Raw genomic sequence first — 16338 nt, 5'->3', positions numbered from 1 at the left:
CCTTCAGTCGGAGGTGGAGTTCCTCGTTGTGGTCCCCAAGGCCTAGTAGTTCTCGGACCTATTCAGTAAGCTCTTCATCTCCATGGTAACCTCCTCGTTCAGGTGAGGCCATACAATCTGCAATTTCTTGGACATCTGTACTTGTCTTGCCTAAGGGCTGCAAAGTCTTCCCTAAGCGTGTCAGAGTTTCTCTATAAAGCCAGATGTGATTGGCCCCTCTCTGTTCACTCACTGAATCCATATCCTTCTCTTGTGATTGAGAAGGTGTCTGTTCTGAACCACATGTCTCTGTTCTCTTAGAACCTTGTGTCTGCAGGAGATCTTAGATTGTGTGCTCCTTTCTCGCCTGGTGGAGGAACATCTTGGAGGGCCACCTATATTAAGGTCTAGAAGACCTGTTTCTGAAGAAGGCCTAGGCCATTTCCTACTCTGTTAGTTGAAGGCTCATGAATTCCTACCCTCTAGCCGGAGCCAGACCGTGTGCACTGGGACAGGGCACTCTGTAAGCTGCTATTGCCTACCACTACGAAGGCGGGAGTGGTTGAGGTTCCGACTGGGGCAGCAGAATGTCCAGGGGCCCAAGCCTCAGATCCACAAGTGGGGCTAATGTTCCCGCCTTTCTTCCTTTGGCCAGAGCTTCCCCTTTCTAGCTTAGGCCCAAGCCTCGCAGTCTGGGCCTAGAACGTCTACAGGCTGGCCCTCAATTGTGTCTTGGGGCCTCCTTAGTTCAAATCTCAGCGCCAGCGGCGGGTTGCACCCCTACCATCAAACTAATCTAGGGAGTCACCTGTGCCAAACTGCCTTCCCGGGTGGGTAATCCAAGACCAAAGATCCAGCTCCGGCATTCAGCTCGAGATGGCTGCGGTGACTCATTCTGCTCCAGAGCTCCACCCTGCACTCATGATGTCTCCACTATTGGCCAAAGCTGCTGCAGCTCACCGCCTCTCCTCTGTTGTGGCCAGACCTGTATGCAGCAAGCGAGTCGGTCCACAGCGTGTTTTACGGAGGGGGAGCTTCAGTCTACTCCTCCGCCTGGCAGCCACCGCTCTTTCTCTGCGTGTCTGCAGCCTGGCCTTCGCAGGGTCCATCGGGGCCTGCTCTTCTCCAGTCTGCCTGGTGGCTGGGTCGTCACCTTCTCCCGCTGTTGTGCGCCGCATCCAGCCCGGTCTCTCCTCATGCGATTTCCCGGTGTCTTGCTCTGTGGGCCCGATCCCGGTTCATCCACGAGAGTGGCCACCTCTAGCTGCTCTTGTCTGCTGCTGGGCCACACTGTCATCTTATCACTTCCCCGGCAAGTGGGCCTTCCGATACATCCGCAGCTGCGTATCCCGCACTCCCTGATCTGCTCAGAAGGGCTCTGACCCGGCAGCAGGCCGCTCGCTCATCTTGCCTTTTAGCTCGCTCAGGGGGTCCTTCGATCTCCCGTCCTCCCCACAGCCGCAAGTGAGCCAAGTTACAGGCGCCCCCATCTGTGGTGTGAGGGGTCCCGGATTCAGGGATTTGGATTCGTTAATCTGTCGTGGCAAGCGGAGCTCCAAGAAGGTACTGCTACTTCGCCTCCAACTTGGCACCATCCCTAGACCTAGCTTTAGATGTTGCGCCAACCTCATTTTGTGCCCAAAAAATACACGGGCACAGAGGATATCGGTCAGCCATACTCATTCATTGGATTGGAGTGTTTACATTTTGCTTCCAAACGCCACAGTTTATAGCACAGGGTTGACTCCCTTAATCTATCGGCTGTGACTATATTCTGTCTAATTACATGCACAGCTGCTTGAAAAGAAAGGTGTACAATTGAATACCGGGGTGCGGTGCCGTATTTTTAGGTCGCAGCCTACCAGACAGCACAGCTATGTGGTGTGCTAAAGACATCTTGAGGAGTTTCAGAATTTGACCTGGGACATTCTGCCCGTTGCTTGCATTGGCTTTGTGTTTTTCTTGCTTTTTCATTTGCTGCCTTAGGCTCTCCTGGTTCACTTTATCCCTCCCATGCCAAAATCCTATTTACCAGTATCCTTCCAAAAGCTCCTCATCTGTAAACAGGCCTGTAAATCTGGTTCTCATCTCGTCACATTTAGTATGCATTCAAAAACTGATGTCAAATATCAGTGTCTTCAAGGGAGCCTGGTGCCTAATACGCTTTCAGAAAACTTCAAAGTGAGATCATTTACAGGCAGAATGCTCTCCCCATGGAGTAGGAGTGTTGCGGACACTGCATGTGCAATAACTGCAGGGACTGTTGTCAGGGTGCATTTGCTTTGACATTACCCTGTGCCCCCAACCATACTCCCTGGACACATTAGGGACTGTTGTTGCATTGTACAGCCTGCCTGAAACCCACACAAGATGCTGGGCTTTGACATTTCCTGGACAGAGCAGAAACTACTGTGGTATGTTGAGCCCCACCTCACCTCTGCCTGAACACTATGCCCCACGACTGCAGGAATGTCTCCAGTATCCTGTCATATTTCTTTGGACACTGCATTTTACGATGGTGCAGTAACTGCTGTAGCAATCCGTGCGTTCAGCAGGAATGGAGCTTATATGGTTAACCTCCACCTGCCACAGCCTTTATACAACTCTTCAAGAAGTTGCAACAGGAGCTTGTGTGAGCTGGCCACAGCTCGGGGAAAGTTTCATGCTCCCTCTTCTTCCCTGTTCCTTCAAGGAAAAGGAGCCAGCAGAGTAAAACATAATTCCTTCCTTTCCCAAGACCTGCACTTTCATAAGCATATGGCCGAGTAGGAATTGTATCTAAAGCATGGGCAGCATAGTCGTGGACACCAAGAAGAAACCAGTTTTGGCAAAGCCAATTGTGCTCACCTATGTGATATCTATTGGCTTGGTCGATGTTTAGGCCATATTGTACAGCAGTACTGGCTTCAGTGCAGCATGGCTGAAAGTAAAAAGAAAGACCCGGTCACGCTGGCTGTTAAACAGCTTTTTTCTTTACTTTCAGCCATGTTGCTACATGGCTAAGAAACATTGGCAAAGCCAATAGATCTCACATAGGTACGCCCTATTGGCTTTGCCAGTGCTCATTCTGTCATGTACAGACCGCATTTAGCGGTCTTTGTGAAAGACCTCTTGTGGTCCATTTATTCTAGGAACTTAATGAATTTATAGCGTGCTATGGTTTTAACTTTGTCACCAAAATAACTCCCTTTGGGGTATTATATTAGCATACCAATAATGCATTCACCACACACATCCCGCTCAAGCATCCTTAGGTCACTATCAGTAGCCAGTAAGTCAGATCCAAATCTACAATCTGCAGAAATATATATAAACGTTTTTAGCTTTTATTAAGTTGGTTCAGAAAATTAAACCTATTAAAACACCTTTATATATTAAAACAAAGCATCATAATACACATAAAAAACACACAAAATAATAAAGATCTAATAAAATTGCATTTGCAGCAAAATCAAGAGTTTAAAACACATAACCACAGTAGTATATAATCATTGATTCGATACAGCATTCATAGATTCTGACAAATAACACAAAAAAGTGTATTTATAAGCCAAGAAAAAAGCGACTCGTTTCGGAGGGTTTACTTGGATCCAACCTCCTTCTTCAGGCTTCTTAGTATTTGGTTATGACAGCAGTATCTATATACAAAAAAACATTTATTTTACGATTCCTGCAAAATTGTTTACGTAAATAAACATCAAAGTTCAACATGAACCAACCCTCTAGCATCATCTTACATATATTAATATTTTGCCAAAATGTTCTAACAATCCTAAACAATTGTTAAAGAAACTCATTAGTAGTCCTAATTCCTTGATTTACTGGCTCTGAACATGCTATAAGACCCTTCCTAGAACCTATACTAGAAAGGTATGTGTTGCATGCTATACATGTTTTAAGGAGTCATGAAAGTTACGATTATATCAAGGGTGAGTCACTAACATGTGGACTCCTTTCATTTGCAGAATTGACACCTATTATTTATAGGAGGCTTTTAATCTCTGAGACTGTTCCTCATTTACACGTACCAACTATCAATACTAATGGTAGGTTACAATTTTAGAATTGTTGGGTGCATTTTCCATTTGGAGCAAATATGCTACTTCAGACTAATGTGTAGTCTTTCCTATTTTAGGATATATAAGGATATATAAGGACTCGTTAGGCACTGGCAGTGATCTCCTAACCTTAGTCAAAAGTACTTTGATTGAAAGGATTTCTTCAAGAGAATATATGGATTAAGTGATAGCCTGGTGGGTATTTAGATACCATCTTAGTAACCCTAGGACTGTTAGGCGAACGCTGATATGAGTGAGTAACCATTGAGGAGTTGTATCTATGCTAGGATATTGGTTATGGAGCCGGGTGTCATCATATGGGAGTACCTGCACCCCTATTTTACCATAAGGCATTATTCTTAGTTTTTTGGAGTTTATCCCCTCTCTTATTATTAGAATATGCAATCATAAAAGGTTATATATATGCATAGTTTCTTGAATCCAAAACGAGGGATGCCTATGTAGCACCCCTAGCATAAAGGCATATACACATTTTTTAGTAAAGTAGTGTACTCCAGATAAACAGGGTTAGGGGTGCATATACCCCACAGATGTGGTGCATCAGTAATCCGGATGGAGCCTAGCTGGCCCATCACGTATGATATGGTTTGTTTTTATTGTGTGATTGACAAGATTGTGGTAGAGTGAATCAGATGGTTCTGAATTGTTTGATTCCATCAGTTTGATGTCGGAAGGGTCTTATAGCATGTTCAGAGCCAGTAACTCAAGGAATTAGGACTACTAATGAGTTTCTTTTACAATTTTGTCGGATTGTTAGAACATTGTGGCAAAATATTAATATATATAAGATGATGCTATAGGGTTGGTTCATGTTTAACTATATGATTTTTTTTTATGTAAACAATTTTGCAGGAATCTTAAAATAAATGTTTTTGTATATAGATACTGCTGGCATAACCAAATACTAAGAAGCCTAAAGGAGGTTGGATCCACGTAAACCCTCCGAAATGCGTCGCTTTTTCTTGGCTTATAAATACGTTTTTTTGTTTGTCAGAATCTATGAATGCTGTATCGAATCCATGATTATATAATACTGTGGTTATGTTAATGAATTTTTAAACTCTTGATTTTGCTGCAAATGCAATTTTATTAGATCTCTATTATTCTGTGTTTTTTAACGTGTATTATGATGCTTTGTTTTTAATATATAAAGGTGTTTTAATAAGTTTAATTTTCTGAACCAACTTAATAAAAGCTAAAAACGTTTGTATATATTTTTGCGGGTTGTAGATTTGGATCGGACTTACTGGCTACTGATAAAGTGACCCAAGGATGCTTGAGTGGGATGTGTGTGTGATGAATGCTTTATTGGATTATTGGTATGCTAATATATATTTTGTTGACTTTACCACCCTTGTGGTGCCCTGTCCCTTTGGAGTGTTGGACCCCTCTTTTTCAGAGGTTTAACTTTGTTACCCACATCTGCTTGAATCTTATTCGATGGCTTGCCTTCCTCTTCTCGAATTTGCCCCTGCCCTGAAGCATTTTTTCTTTACCATCCTTTTTAATTTGTAGTCTTGTTTTACTTTTTTTTTAGGAGGGCTTGACCGTTCTCAGTCGCTGCTTCGGTTTCACAAATGAGCTTTTGCGCAAGTGAAAATTACTTTTAATTTACTGCTCCAATTGATGCCTGCCATTTTTAATCTGAAAATAACAAAGTAAAATGGCTGCAGTGTCATTCAGTAGGCGCATGCATGCACACAAATGTCCTAAGTAAGCAAATGTCTATTGACGCAGCCGCAAAATATTGATGCTAATCACTTTTTTTCTTCTTCAATGCTGCACAACATTGGCAAAGCCAGTAGGTCATAATGGCAAGATCTACCAGCTTTGCTAATGCTTTCTTCTTTTGCAAGTGGGACATATAAATGTGGGGAGCATTCTGGCCTTGAAAATTGCACTCTAATGTTTTTAATTTTTTCACAGACATTCTAGAAAATGGAAATCGTATCCAAATGGAAATTGTGTAAACAAAGGTGCACTGACGGAGCAACCTTTGTTCTTTACTTTAAGTCAATGTCTTTGTACGTGATGCAAACGTTTTAAAGTAATCTTGCTTTACTTTAAGCCTAATTGATGACTGTTTTTCTCAGGCCGAAGCGGACTCTGTACAGTAAGAAGTATGGGGTGGACCTTATCCGATACACACATGCTGCCAACACTGTGGTTTACAGTTCCAACAAGATTGATGGTAAGCCTGTGTACGTGATCATGACTAATACTGTGTTCAGTTATCTTGCATGTTCTTATTGCGCTGTACCATACTTTCATGTCGTCTTTTCAGCAGCAAGATTTTCTTGTGAAGCCTGACACCAGGGCTTACAGTCTGATTGTGTATCCTACCCTTCCTCTTGGAAATGTGCACCTGAATGGGCCCTGCCTGCCACTGGGTTGAGGTAGTAGTTTGTACAGTTTGAGGGTCTACGATACCGCCCGGTACTGGAGATAACTGTACAGGCCACTGCCTTGCCTGGGACAGAGCACACTCTACGAAACAATGCATCAGTCATTACATCTAATGGAAAAGTCTAAAACAGGTAACGGAGGAGTTCAGGTCTGCTGATATAATGCTATATAAAGCGTTAAGCCTTCATATCATTTTGTAGTAAAATTCTGAATGTCAAAAATAGTACTAGCACAGATGTGAGGATGCATTTGTGTGTACAAGATTGTTGTGCCTCAGTTTCTTTTGTGCTGACATTTTGTGTTCCTTCCCCATTCTTACTCTTATTTCATAGTAAGTGTCACAATCTTGGTAGCCCACACTTTTTTTTCCCCAGTGGTCCTCTTGTTGACTTGCTCATATATATTTTTATCTCCCCATAGATACAATCAGATACCTCTCTCTTCATGACAATAAATACATACGCTACTTCCCAGGACACAGTAAAAGGTAAGTGAGTTGATGGCGGCGTTTTGCTCCTCCGTATATTATTTGAAGATGTACCTTTTTTTTAGGTCGAGCCTGAGCAGTGCATGCGCTGCTGCGAGGCATGCAGTAGTGGAGTATGGCTTTGAAGCCCCGCCCACATTTTTTATTGGCTTGTCATTGGTGTCCGTAAGCGTGGGGTCAGAGTAGTTATAAGGCTTGTTATTCCCTCCTTGGGACCACCTTTTCTGCTTTTGTTACCTCCCATAACGACTGGACCTTTTACTGGTGTTCTTACATGGTCTGTTTTTTATTTAATGCTCCTCCCCCCTATTTCACCGACTACTTAGCAGCACGCCATCCACTTTTATTTTGATTTTAAAAGCTGTACACTTTTACTATAGTAGCCGCAATTTTTTATTTAGTTTAGCAGCGCTGTCCGCATTTAGCGGCTGCGCTTACTTATTTATTTTGTTTTACTACCGGCCAGGCAGCGCTAGTCTCGCCCCTTTCATTACACAAACCATGTCTAAAGAAAGGTATGAGGCCGACAAAAGCATGGCATGGGTGCTTTTACAAAAAAATATCTGTTCATCAACTTGACAAACATGCTTTTTTGTGAAAGCCCCCACGCAGTGGTTTCACCTTAATGTCGGACACACCCCTTTCTTTAAACGCGGCTTATCTAAAGAAAGGGGCACGGCCTTCATGAATGTGAAAGTGCCTCATGGGCGCTAGTAAAACAAATATTTGTGATGCAGTAGGTTTTGCATTTGTGAGTTTAAGATTTTGCATTGCCAATAGCCTAACTCTCGTTAATGCGAGACCGATTATATTGCAAATGCTTGTTAGTACAAGTTGCAACTTATGTGTTTTTGTTATGTAGAGCATCAGTCCTATTGACTTGCAGCTACTTCAGTGTTTTTTTTTGTATAAGATTTTGTCAGTGTAGGGTACCAGTTGAGGTGGTAACTGGTGTGAAGAAACCCACTGAAGATTATTTTGCTGGCAGTTGTCCACTAAGATTTAGAATGGGGCCAGGTGCCTTTTTAGGAGGTGGGGGATATTTGACAGGTGAAGCAAGCAGGGTGTCAACCTTTCTTGTGGGTGGTCGGTGGCCTTATCTCCTCAGTATGGGAGTTTATGGAGCATGCTTAATGTGTAGAGATGGCAGTCCGGTTGCAGGTTGGACATTTGTTCAAACTCTATTTGAGCATGTACCATTTAAAGAGTAAACATTTTTTTTTTTTTTGGGTTGAATACTGTGTACCAGTTCTAAATCTTCAGAAGTGTAGCTTTCTTATACAACTGTTAGTCCTGTTTTACTTTAATCTGGTTTTCCTCTGGCTGGTTGCATATTATCTTTTAATTCATTTTCCATTTTTGCTGTAGAGTTGTGGCTTTGTCAATGTCACCAGTTGATGACACATTTATTTCGGGTTCTCTTGACAAGACAATTCGACTTTGGGACTTGCGTTCTCCAAACTGTCAGGTGAGTGCTAAATTGGTGTCTATATTAATGATGGGGTGGGTGTACGTTTGTAATCTGTGCGAGGTGGCATTAACTCTTTGAGACTGAGGGGAAACCGTTTGCTCATATTAGTATCAAGAGAATGATCAATATGAGGTTAAGGATGCTCTGCTTTTCTGCACCAGGGCCAACGTTTTGGTATAAAATACTATTTTGATTGGGTATTCTTTAAAAAATAAAAAAACTAGTTAAAACATTTTGACTCTTTTTTTAGTGGTTGGTTTTCTTGGATTGTCTTCTCTACAGGGCCTTATGCATCTCCAAGGGAAGCCTGTGTGTTCGTTTGACCCGGAAGGACTCATTTTTGCTGCCGGTGTTAATTCCGAAATGGTTAAACTTTATGACCTTCGCTCTTTTGACAAGGTATTTATCCAGTTCTTCTGCAGTAGATAATTGATAATTTCAAAGAAAAATCAACCTTAGTTAAACTATATGGATGTGATAATGTGTTCATTACTCTAATTGCCTGAGTGCTGTACATTTGTACTATTGTTAATTTGCACAAGTATATTGCACAAGTATATCACATCTATCAGTATAACGCAGGGCACAATAGGATTCTCCTGCTGTCTTGATTTCTATTGTCAACTTGTTAAAGTGGCCAGCAGCCTTATGACTTTGTGATCTCTCTGTTAGAGGTATGTGCCTCTGATCACAATGGATTCTTGCACAAGCATGTCCCTTGCATGCCATTTTCTCCCCTTCAATCAGTGAGGCTTGAAACCAGGCGAATTTACCCTCAAACCTAATGCGCTTCTGCTCAGCGAGCTGTCATCAGTTCAAGGTTTGTTTCCAAGGTGCTCGTTTTAATCAATAGGAAGAGGCATTTGTAGTTGAGTAAGAGACGTGTACCTAGCACAGGACCCAGCTCGCTTCCCTTTAGTGAGAGCCCACCTCAGCCTTGCCACTTAACTGATCCAAATTTACAAGCGCCAGAGACGGGTACTGTAGGGAATCGGCATTTTCTGAATGGTCACCCTGGATTTTTCACCGTTAGGTAAGTTATACATTTTTGCTGACTTTAGATATCTGTGCTTTTTACCATTGCTAACCTGCAGTATAGTGCCCCTGAGTTGCCTTTAAACATGGCTTAATTGGCAGATTTAACTTGCCTGCAAGTCCCTAGTATATTTCAAAGTATACCAAGGACATGGAAGTTAAATGCCAATAGTGGACTGAAGCACATATTGTGCCATCCACTATAGTGGAGGTACAAACCTGGCTGTAAAAACTGCAGTACGTCACTAATAATAAACCCTTTTGAAAATACGAAGTCACTTACTTAAGGCACATAAGGCAGGGTGCATGGTATTTAAAAGTAGGCTGGGTCGAAATTTTAATAGTAACATGTCCTTACAGTGACCTGTACCCAAAATGGGACCAGCTAGAAATAGCATCAATCCGCTTTTTAATAGTTATTAAATATTACCCCAGTATTGGAACTTTCATAGATTCCCATGCTTTGTATCATTCCCCGTCGTCGGAATGGGAGCCTCAGTAAATAAAAAAATATCATAACCATAGGTACAAAAGAGAAAAACCAGGCCTAGGCCTCATCTCGTAGCATATCACCCTCTTTGTGTAAAAGAGCCCAAACTTTCTGCAACAACCAATCAGAATAGCCTCACCCCATAGAACCCTCCTGAGAGAGCCTCAGATTTTCTACCGCACGTTGTACTAGGGAGTCTCCACTGAGCTCTGCTCAGTTTTCTTTCTTTTCAACTTCAATTCTTCTGCAAATTACTTCAAAAGATTATAATGTCGGACAAGGAAAAGAAGGCTTTGTTCAGGGCCTGTGCTACCTGTGCAAAAAAGACTTTTTGTGGAGGACAAGCATGATGACTGTATCTATTGCCTGTATCCAGACCACAAGGCCACAGATTGCAAGATCTGTAGGACTTTTTCTACAAAGACATTGAGAGACAGGGAGGGCCGATTATTAACTTGGCTACAGAAAATGAAGTCACGGAAGGAAGTACTGTCTTCGGATGAGGAGGACTCTTCATCTGCTACATCTTCCAGAAAGTCCAGAAAGAGGGGTAGGTCACCTCGCTCTACTTCTGAGATCCCTGTCAAAGCCCAACAAAAGATCTCTGAGAGGGCTAGTCCCATTAAATCTCCTCACCGAGGTGAAAAGGAGAGGCTGGGACAGGCTGCTGAGGTGGACACAGCCAAAAAGATGAAAAAGGATGTTTCTGTTCCTTCACAACCATCTCTAAAAGGGAAGGAGAACAAGAAACTGACTGCTGCCTCTCAGGATGGAAAACCTGACAAACCGCGTCCGTCGACGACTAAATCAGCAGGTACGTCAACGACTTCTCAAAGCCTTGATTTCTAATGTGGCTCAGTCGACGGGACCGTCGACGGTGTCTCTGTCGACGTCCACTCCCTTGATTTCTAATGTGGCTCCGTCGACGGGGGCTCTTGTCGACGTAGACTGCATTCATAACATATTCGACATTTAAGGTGCCTTCCTGCTCGTCGACAATGGCTGTATTCTCGACGATCATGATGATGAGCGTAGTGTCGACGGCTGCTTCGCCGACTAAGACTACGTCGGCGGCGGTAATCTTGATGACGACGAGTTCGTTGATGACGCCATGACTATCAATCCACCGCCGACGATGAAAGCTCCGTCGACAAGGACCACTTCTCCGTCGACTGTTCCATCGGCGGTTCCTTCGACGACTCCCTCGGCGAGGTCGTCGACGATTCAGAAAATACACATTTCCATGCGAAAGCAGCAGATTACTCCGGAGATGACTTCTCCTGGAAGAGTAACACCCTTACTCCCAACTATGTTGTTTGATGAGGAGTCTGATGACGAGGAAGAGAATCCATATAGGGATGCCTACAGTCCCTCGGACTTAAATGTGAAGTGTCAGGATACGGACACTGCGGAATATTATGAACAGAAATATGTCCAGCAAAGCACACCTCCTCCAACCTTAAGGCAGGACATGGTGGCCATGCCATCATCTCTAATATCGGACTTACAACTGATGTTGCAGGATTACAGGAGCAGGTTTCCAACTCCACCTATTCCACAGCAGGAGCGCCCTCCTTTACCTGTTAGACCTCCTGCTCCGGCACTCATAGTAACGACGGTGGTTCATAGGGCTGTGCAACCAGAACCCAGAGAGAAAGTCCAAGAGGTAGTAGATGATGATTCTTCTGATGATGTTCAGGAAGAGCCTACGCATGATCCAGATCTGGATCAGGATGATAGTGGTGTTCAAGATCCAGATGTGACTGGGCAGGATACTGCTACCTCTCCGCCTGCTGACATTGGGGGATTCCATAACTTCATGGAGAGGGCATCTATAAGATTTGGTCTGCCTATCACGACTGTGCTGTCAGACTGCTTCCTATATGACTTTAAAGAACCATACAAGAGGTCGGTCCGATCTATTCCTGTCATCGAACATGTATGGTCGGAGGGAGTTAAAGTTATGCAAAATCCGGCGACAGTCATTCCGGTTCTTCCCAGGCTAGAGAAAAAATACACAGTCCAGCTTGTCTACTGGGACAACCTAAGCCGGATTCTGTAATTTCTCAAGCGGCACAAAGCAAATCGAAAAATCCTTCCACGCCCCTTACTACACCTCCGGATAAAGAAGGAAGGCGTTAGGACGATGTAGGCAAAAGATTCTCCTCTATGGCCAGTGTCCTTGTCCGTGTTGCCAATGCCCTTGCCATCCTCTGCAGGTATGATCGCCAGATGTGGTGCGAACTGTCCCAGTTTGTGGAACAGCTTCCGGAATCTACAAGGGATGAGGCCTAGAAAGTCTTGATGGAAGGAGAGAGGTCTTCGGAGGTAATAGATTTTGCTATGGACATAGCGTCCACTGCCTTTCGTGCGTTGGCTGGATCAGCTGTGCTACGGCGTCGGGGCTGGTTGCGAGCGACCTGGTTTCACCAGGAGGTCCAGAACAAAATCTTGGACTTACCATTCGAAGGAGAAATGCTTTTCGGAAAGCATGTGGATGAGGCTCTTCAAAGCATTAAAAAGGATACGGACACAGCAAAGTCCTTGGGTTAGTTGAACTACCGTAAGGTTCCTTTTAGAGGGGCGAGAGGGAAAGGTTTCTCCTCTTATAGGGGTGGCAACCTTCAAAGATATTCATCCCAATCCTCCCAATCGTACAAGCCTCAGTATTCCAATCAACGTCTGGGCCAGTCGGCGTCTTTCTCTCGTCAACCGCAGAGAGGACGCCAAAATCGTCAAGGACGTGACCACTCCAAGAGGCAATAGCGGCCTTGCAGCTCTTTCTACTGTTCCTATCCCTCCGATGACATCAGTGGGGGGCAGGATATCTCATTGTCTAGACAGCTGGAGACTTATAACATCAGACCAGTGGATCTTAAATATCATCAAGAGTGGCCATACGTTGGAGTTTCAACATCCATCTCCAACCAGAGCTCCAGGCGCCAGTCAATCAAAACATCTGGGACTGCTAAGTCTCGAAGCCTACCAGCTTTTCATCAAGGGGGCAATAGAACCTGTACCTCTCTCGCAGAGGGGGAAAGGGTTTTATTCCAGGTTCTTCCTGGTTCGCAAAACAACGGAAACTTGGCGCCCCATATTAGATCTACGAGAGCTCAACACCTATCTCATCAAACTATCCTTCAGGATGGTCACTCTTCAGGATATTCTTCGTCTTTTAAATCCAGGCGATTACATGTCGACTCTGGATTTGGAGGATGCCTACTTCCATGTACAGATCCACCCAGCTCACAGACAATACTTGCGCTTCACAGTAGGCAAGAGCTATTTACAATTCAAGGTACTTCCGTTTGGTCTACGTTCTGCACCGATGATATTTGCAAAGGTGTTGGCCCCAGTGGCTGCTTTCCTCAGGAAACCATCTCTAGAAGTTTTTCCCTACCTGGACGACTGGCTAGTCAAAGCTCCAACTTTCCAGGACACTTCCAAGGCCATTACGACCTGCAGTCAATTGTTCAATCTCCTGGGCCTTCAGCTCAACCAGAACAAATCAGTTCTTCAACTGTCCAGGTCAGCAAGGTTTCTAGGGGCCATTCTGGACACGAAACTCTGCACGGCTTACCCTTCAGTCGGTCGCAAAACAAATTGATGCTGTCGGCTCGCCAATTACTCAAAAAGAAGTCTGTCAGTATGACTCTACGAGTCCCTTCTCGGGTCGATCTTATCCTGCATACCATTAATTCCGCATTGCAGGCTGCGAATACGTCCTCTGCAAGAGCAGCTCGACAAACAATGGTACCAAGCAGAAAGCTCTTTCGAGGACAAGATTTCAGTAACTCCAGAGATGAGAAAGGCATGCGACTGGTGGGTGGTGAGGAGCAACATCGCCAAGGGCTTGACTTTCATGCTTCCTCCGTGCGTTGCGTTGACAGCAGAACACCTTGCGGGTTTGCTCAATATAACCGCGGACGCACTAAGTCGCCAGAAATCGACCACTCCCGAATGGGAGTTGGATCAGGTCATTCTGGAAGACGTGTTTTCGGTCTGGGGGACCCCGACCACATACCTGTTTGCGACTCTGGAGAACACCAAATGCCGGTTCTATGCAAGCAGGGATCACCATCCAGGATCCTTGGGGAACGCGCTTTCGATTGCATGGTACGACGCATTCTTTTACGCTTTTCCACCGATACCCCTCATTCCGAGGATACTCGGGAAGGTCAAAGCGGAGCCGTGCAAAATGATCTTGATTGCACCGGCGTGGCCCCGGCAGTTCTGGTACACGGAACTCCTATTACTCTCTCAGGATCATCAATTTCCCCTGTAGCTGGTTCCTTCCCTGTTGTCGAGGTCTCAGGGTCAAGTGCTCCATCTGGATCCAGGCTCGCTTCACTTAACAGCTTGGCTCCTGAATACAGGGAGTTCCGACATCTGAATCTCCCAAAGGAGTGTAGGGACGTGTTGGCTCGAGCTCCAAGCACTAACAAGACTTACAAGGCAAAATCGAAGAGGTTCTGCCTATGGTGTCGGAAGCAACATCTCCATCCGTACACTTCAGCTCCACATCAAATTTTACCATACATCCTGTTACTGGCTAAATCTGGACTGGCACATTCTTCTGTAAAAGTTAATCTAGCAGCCATCTCAAGATTCAGACAGACATCTTCAGGTCCTTCACTTTGGTCTGCTAGAATTGTCAAACAGTTTATGAAAGGCCTGTTTCGGATGTATCTCCCAGTCCGTCCTCCGTCTCCAATTTGGCAACTTAATTTGGTGTTAGCTCAGCTAATGATAGCTCCGTTTGAGCCCATCCACAAGGCGGACCTTAAATACCTATCATGGAAACTAGCTCTTCTGTTGGCTCTGACATCTGCCAGGAGAGTTAGTGAGCTTTAGGCGCTGTCAATAGTGGAACCCTTTCTTCAGTTCAAGCGGGATGTCCTAATCCTTCGGACTAATCCAAAGTTCATCCCAAAGGTTCCATCTGAATGAACCTTTGATTTTGAAGTCATTCTTTCCGCGACCTACGACTCCAGCAGAAAGATCCTTGGATTCTTTGGACGTTCAAAGGTGTTTAAAGTTCTATTTGGAGCGCACAAAATCTTTTAGAAAATCATCACAACTGTTCGTATCTTACAGTGCTCCGCGGGTGAGATTTCCGCTAACCAGTGCTATTCAATTCTACCATCAAGCAGCGGACAAACCACTTGCATCAAAAGTCCGTGCACATTCCACAGGATCGGTGGCATCTTCAGTGGCTCTATTTGCTGGAGTCCCTATCAAAGACATCTGCAGGGCAGCGACCTGGAGTAGTACACATACCTTCATGAAACACTACGGCCTTGAGTCTACAGTGAAGGACGATGCAGCTGTTGGACAAGCAGTCCTCAGGAATCTTTTTCAATAAGAGGTGAGCTTTCCCTGCAATCCCTCCTTCCTGGGTGGCACATTTTGTATCACTTATTGTGTTCTTTCTATGGTAACATGTTTTGATTTGTTTCCAATGAGAATTACTACAGTCTCAGGTGATAGATTTCACGTAACAAAATGTGCTTTTATTGCTTACTGCTAACTATTCTGATACAAAGCATGGGAATCTATGAAAGTTCCTATACTGGGGTAAGAAAACAAGTTACTTACCTGTAACTTTGGTTCCCCAGTATTGGTAACTTTCATAGATTTCCATGCGCCCACCCTCCTCCCCTGGGAAAGCTCAGCCTTTTTACTGAGATAGTGGCTGTTTTCACAACGGCTATGAAGCTCTGAGGCTCTCTCAGGAGGGTTCTATGAGGTGAGGCTATTCTGATTGGTTGTTGCAGAAAGTTTGGGCTCTTTTACACAAAGAGGGTGATATGCTACAAAATAAGATGCGGCCTAGGCCTGGTTTTTCTCTTTTGTACCTATGGTTATGATATTTTTTTATTTACCGAAGCTCCCATTCCGACGACGGGGAATGATACAAAGCATGGGAATCTATGAAAGTTACAATTACTGGGGAACCAAAGTTACAGGTAAGTAACTTGTTTTCTTCCATTCAAATTTGAAGTCTATTTTTAAAAAAATATTAAGGAAAGTAAACTTTTACAAAGATACCCTTTCCCCTGCCTGAAGTTAGTGAAGGCAAATTTTCTTTAGCTTTGCTGATTCTCACAGCCATTAATTATAATTAGCCTTGAATAGGTATGAATCTCCTCCCAGGAGCAGGCAGTACGCAGGCCTGAATGGGCAGAGATGAGACTGAAGTCCACTGAAAATGCAGGGTGGGGGCTGAGGGCATCCTTTTTGACACAATAGTGTTAAATCCTGCTTGACAGGTCTGTTGGTTTTACATATAATTCTTTGGACACTCTAGAAAGTGAAGTCAGCAGGATGTCAAAATGAATTTGGCTCCACTGTCTGTTTGCTACACTGTCTGGTTGCTAAAGGAATCTGC

General features: G+C 44.2%; 1 protein-coding gene across 1 annotated transcript in view; it reads left to right on the top strand.

Annotated features, from left to right (window-relative positions):
- Positions 1-16338, top strand: part of WDR82 (WD repeat domain 82) — a 136637-nt gene that overhangs the window by 26566 nt on the left and 93733 nt on the right. Inside the window, exons 2-5 of the mRNA XM_086939026.1 lie at positions 6152-6249; positions 6885-6951; positions 8320-8419; positions 8705-8821. Of these exons, the coding sequence (XP_086795152.1) occupies positions 6152-6249; positions 6885-6951; positions 8320-8419; positions 8705-8821 (382 nt within the window). The remainder of the gene's footprint in view (positions 1-6151; positions 6250-6884; positions 6952-8319; positions 8420-8704; positions 8822-16338) is intronic.

The sequence above is a fragment of the Lissotriton vulgaris genome, chromosome 9, assembly GCF_964263255.1.
Source record: "Lissotriton vulgaris chromosome 9, aLisVul1.2, whole genome shotgun sequence".
Taxonomy (NCBI): Eukaryota; Metazoa; Chordata; class Amphibia; order Caudata; family Salamandridae; genus Lissotriton; species Lissotriton vulgaris.
This window is presented reverse-complemented; position numbering and strand designations above follow the sequence as displayed.